Genomic DNA, 1,616 nt, shown 5'->3' on the forward strand with positions numbered 1-1,616 from the left:
GGATTTATATAAATGTATTTTTTACCCGTTACAACCTTTCTGCAGGTATCCTACCAGGTGCAGGATGTGCATCTCCTGGCAGCTGTACAATTGATTCCTCTTAATTCAAATGAGCTACCTACCATTGTTCATGTTGTTGTATTGTTCATGTGCAGTATAACATATTAAGTAGACCTCTACAAACAGGTAACATAATAAACAGAGGATTTTTTTTATTCACCTCAGGTGGTGTATTTCACGGCTGTGTTCCCCTATGTGATGCTGGCCATCTTGCTGGTCAGGGGGTTGACGTTGCCGGGGGCCTGGCAGGGTGTGGTCTACTACCTGTATCCAGATCCTTCTCGCCTGGTAGACCTTCAGGTAGACCCTGCACAGTTTCACACCTACCTGAATTGAATTCACAAAAGTAGGTAGATGAAACAAGATCCTCCTGTGACTGATATAACGTTGATGACCTAAATACGTGTTTTTTAAATCTTTCTTCATGAGGTGTGGATGGAGGCTTGTGCCCAGGTCCTCTTCTCCTATGGCGTCGTATCAGGAACCCATATCACAATGAGCAGCTACAACAAAGTCACAAACAACTGTTACAGGTTAGTCATGTGATCAGTAGCTCCATTAATATATTGGGAGCTTTTGTTGATTGGGTTTTTCTTTTCTTTGAGTATCTGCCACGTACTGGGTTATATAATAATGTATGACTGCATTCAAACAATACTAAGAAATAGGGGATGAAGTGTAGCTTTGCTTTCTTTTGTAAATCTCAAATATGAAAACTAGAACTACCTTAAGATATAGATACATCTAGGGGCAATAAGAACATCAAAACTACCTAAGGACGGATTGTCCGCCCAACAACATAAAGTCTATTGCTGTCAGTACATGCTGTGCTTTGTGTTTGTGTATGCAGGGACAGTGTGTGGTTATGTGTGCTCAATAGTTGCACCAGCTTAGTTTCCGGGTTTGCAGTCTTCTCATGTCTCGGATTCATGGCCGAAAAACAGGCCATTCCCATCGAAAAGGTCGTCACATCAGGTATGATTTTCAAGTGCAAAGCTACCATCTCTCTCAGAATCAAAAGTACCCTCACAACAATTCAAATGTCTCTTCTGTCCTCGCAGGCCCGGGGCTAGCATTCATCGCTTTTCCTCAGGCTGTTGCCATGATGCCCGTGCCTCAGCTGTGGGCCGCCTGCTTCTTCATTATGCTCATTCTGTTGGGACTGGACACTGTGGTAAGATACACCAAAAACGGTTGGTGTCCTTCACATAGGATTAACTTAAGATATGCTGCAACTGTTTATGCTGTACCAGTGAACACACATGTAAAAACATTGGAGAATTTAATATTGGAGAATTTAATATTAATATAATATGATGGAAATGTAGTCGGTCAGTCAGTCGACCACTTTAATATACACTAAAATACTTTTAAAAACGATGGATGGATTGCCATCAAACTCCACTTTCCAAAAATGATGAATTCCCTGACTTTCTTCTGACATATTTTTCTTTTAGTAAAAACGTACTACCTCTGACTTTTCATCCACTATCCGAATTGTAATTACTCTTTGGTTCAAGATGGACTCAATAGCTGACATTCCTAAACAACTCAGC

General features: G+C 41.0%; 1 protein-coding gene across 1 annotated transcript; it reads left to right on the plus strand.

Moving 5' to 3' along the window:
• Window positions 1-225: 225 nt before the first annotated feature.
• Window positions 226-1,234, plus strand: LOC104957202 (sodium- and chloride-dependent betaine transporter-like; the record flags this gene model as incomplete). The annotated part of the gene is made up of 4 exons (XM_010784810.1): window positions 226-360; window positions 490-593; window positions 911-1,035; window positions 1,122-1,234. Coding segments are annotated over 4 exons (477 nt in total), but the record flags the coding sequence as incomplete, so codon positions are not given.
• Window positions 1,235-1,616: the final 382 nt, after the last annotated feature.

The sequence above is a fragment of the Notothenia coriiceps genome, unplaced genomic scaffold, assembly GCF_000735185.1.
Source record: "Notothenia coriiceps isolate Sejong01 unplaced genomic scaffold, NC01 NC01_scaffold00026529, whole genome shotgun sequence".
In the NCBI taxonomy this organism is placed as follows: Eukaryota; Metazoa; Chordata; class Actinopteri; order Perciformes; family Nototheniidae; genus Notothenia; species Notothenia coriiceps.